This window comes from Salvelinus sp. IW2-2015, linkage group LG4q.1:29, assembly GCF_002910315.2.
Source record: "Salvelinus sp. IW2-2015 linkage group LG4q.1:29, ASM291031v2, whole genome shotgun sequence".
NCBI lineage: Eukaryota > Metazoa > Chordata > Actinopteri > Salmoniformes > Salmonidae > Salvelinus > Salvelinus sp. IW2-2015.
Window position 1 is genome coordinate 8,192,076 of NC_036842.1, and position 2,898 is coordinate 8,194,973.

The 2,898-nt window shown below is 40.3% G+C and overlaps 1 protein-coding gene across 1 annotated transcript; it reads left to right on the forward strand.

Moving 5' to 3' along the window:
* Positions 1–6: 6 nt before the first annotated feature.
* Positions 7–2,306, forward strand: LOC111962826 (uncharacterized). Its single transcript, XM_023986160.1, has 4 exons — positions 7–1,191; positions 1,316–1,532; positions 1,754–1,995; positions 2,213–2,306. Exons 1-4 carry the CDS (start codon positions 95–97, stop codon positions 2,304–2,306), a joined length of 1,650 nt encoding a protein of 549 aa, XP_023841928.1. The 5' UTR covers positions 7–94.
* Positions 2,307–2,898: the final 592 nt, after the last annotated feature.

The window sequence follows — 2,898 nt, forward strand, 5'->3', positions numbered from 1 at the left end:
AAAATATGTTTTCAGGTCCGCACAGGGAGCAGCAAAATCTTTCTCCAAAGAAACATTTAAGACTGCAACAAAGAAACTGGCATCCCCTACAAACATGAAGATGTCTCTAAAACACGCAACCAAGTACGCATTTCAGGAGGTAGGGAAGCAGGGTGTAATCACAGGAATTAACTACGCCATTGATGCTGGAATTGGGGCCATCTTTAAAACAATTTTAGAAAAAGCTTTCAAAGACATGGTCAATTCAACAGTCAAAAAGAATGCCGAACTAGATCTTAGTCTCACTGAGTACATTAGCTCTGCAGTTCCTAAAGGAGCTTTGCAGAACCGCAGCAACTATAAGATTGACTCAAAGCTTGAACAACAAATGAAAGATTTAGTTCAAAATATGACAAAATATCTTATTCCTGGCCTCATGACTGATGCCACCACATCCCAAGTCAGTAATGTTATCAGCAGACTCTCTGAGGTGTGCAATAATGCAACTGACCTCGTGGCAAAAAGTGGGACACATTGTATTGCAAAAGGAGTCAAAATAAGTGTAGAAATAGCTAAACACACCACAACCTTGGTCCAAATGATTCAGTCCATTCCTACAGAACATGTTATCAATGACATATTTGTCCTCAAATTAAAAAAAGAAATTGAAAAGCAGCAAAAAAATCTGGAGCAGTATGACCAAGATGGCAGACATGACTTACCAGATGTGATTCGCTTGAAGGATGAGTTCCTAAGCTCCATTTCGGAAAGTGTCTCCGAAGCGTTCATAGATGCTTGTGCTGGTCATATGTCCTCTTTTGTGACGGGACAATTCAAGAAAAAGCTCAATGGAGTCACTGGAAAAGTTGCTGACAATGTACTTGGCAGACACAAAACTGAGGGCTTTTTCCAGGACCGGCAGCATAAACATGATATGAAGTCAGTCAGTCAGAAGACTGGGAAAGCTCTGTCAGAGACTGAAACAAAAGAACTTCTGGACTATGCAGAGAAGATTGGTGATGTTAATCGACCAGCCTCGGCCCTGGACATTTATGTCCTCACAAACAGTGACCTCCTTCATGGTAAAGGCATCCAGTTCAAAGTGGTGGATCAAGATGGGACAACACTCTCAGAGGAGTCCTACCCGGGAACAAACAGCTCAGCCGGCCAAATCACTCTACGGCTGACCAAAGAGCCTGAGAAAACACACAGGTATTTGTCCTMAACTGTTTGCTAGACCTTCATCAACAATAGTACACATTTCCCCAAATTAGATCTCTCCATTTAGAACTACATTAATGAGAACCAATGGTGCTCTTTATTTCTGCTCTTTCAGTGAGAAAGGAATCCTCTCTAAAGCAAAAGACAGAATCCAAGGAGTGGAAAGTCCATAYAGTGGTCACTTTGACATCATCCAAGATGGCAAAGTAATCCCTGTGCGCTCAGAGAACAAGAACTGCCTGTACCATGCCCTAGCACAGGCAACATCTAACAGGTCAGAGGATGAGATCAAGAGTCAAGCTGTGAATCTACGAAACAATGTTAAAGACCAGGTACTGTACGCCTACTCATGTCTACGCATAGTTGACATAATTCTTAAACTAAGTAACTTTCTGAAATATGTCATTTTCATCAAATCCGATGTAGGAACACTAGGAAATTAAGATGATTGATAGATAAACTGTCCCTAAATAAAATAAATGAATATAACAGATTGCATCTTTAACCTTGGTTGTGGAGTAATTGGAGTTATACCTGTTATGTCTTCCCATAGATTAAAGGGAGCCTTCAGGATTATAGTGAAATGGTTAAAACCCAGATGGCCTATGATGCACTCGAGAAAAATCATGGAAAATATGCTATAGTTGGAGGGGCCAGGAATAGAAAACGGACGAGTGATGGGGAATATGAACATGATATCAGGCCCATGAAGAAATTTCCATATAGTTCCTCAAAGATAAATGAGTATGACATAGCCAAGAAGTACTACCTTGGGTTAGTTGGTCCTTATAAAAGGTAATTTAGCATAATATATATATTTTTTATATGGGCATTGTTCAAATCTACCAATGTTATTATAATGACACCGCATTGTTTTTCCATTTGAATAAATTATTAAGACCAGAAATGTATATAATAATTCATAAAGCATTGACATACAMATTGTATAAATAGATGTGTACTTGAATTGTACTTCCATAGTACAACATCTTCTCTTCTATTCCCTCATCAGCGTCAAAAACTCCAAACTTTTATCTGATAACATGGAGAAAATAGTCATTGTGGAGAGAGACCATCAATGCCCAGCCATAAGATGTCCGTTTTGAAAGACACTGCCAGAGAACATAGATACCCTCAATGGATAAAACTCTTCTTAACAGCAGACCTCCACAGTGGCTATTGTTCATGATATGATATACAACCAGCATTGCATCTCAGCATTCAAACTGGGTATCACGAACACTGCTCGGCATATTATGCCGGCCCCGCTTCTCAAACAGTCGATCACCCAGTGAATTGCTCTCTAACACCCCACCCTTGGTGCCTCAGTAGCTATATTCATGTCAGAACTCTGCATGTCCTCAATTCCACTTGCAATTATTATACGAGGTCTGACACTAGTTCCTTACAGATTTCGCTCACGGCTTACGCACCTCCTATGTACTACTACGAGGCCATGAACCGGAGCATGCGAATACTCAAAGAAGCAACCCGAGCACCACGAACACACATACAGACTACCTAATTACGAGTGACTTATCACATATAAGAAGGTGTTTTCTGCCGACATGTCGGCTCCCTCCTTCCTTACTTCGACCTTTCCTTACTCTTTATATAATTCATGCGCACGTAACGATCTCTCATCAATGTAGTAAGACATTTCCCTCTTAATGCTCTTTGTTGCTTTACCTTCACTAT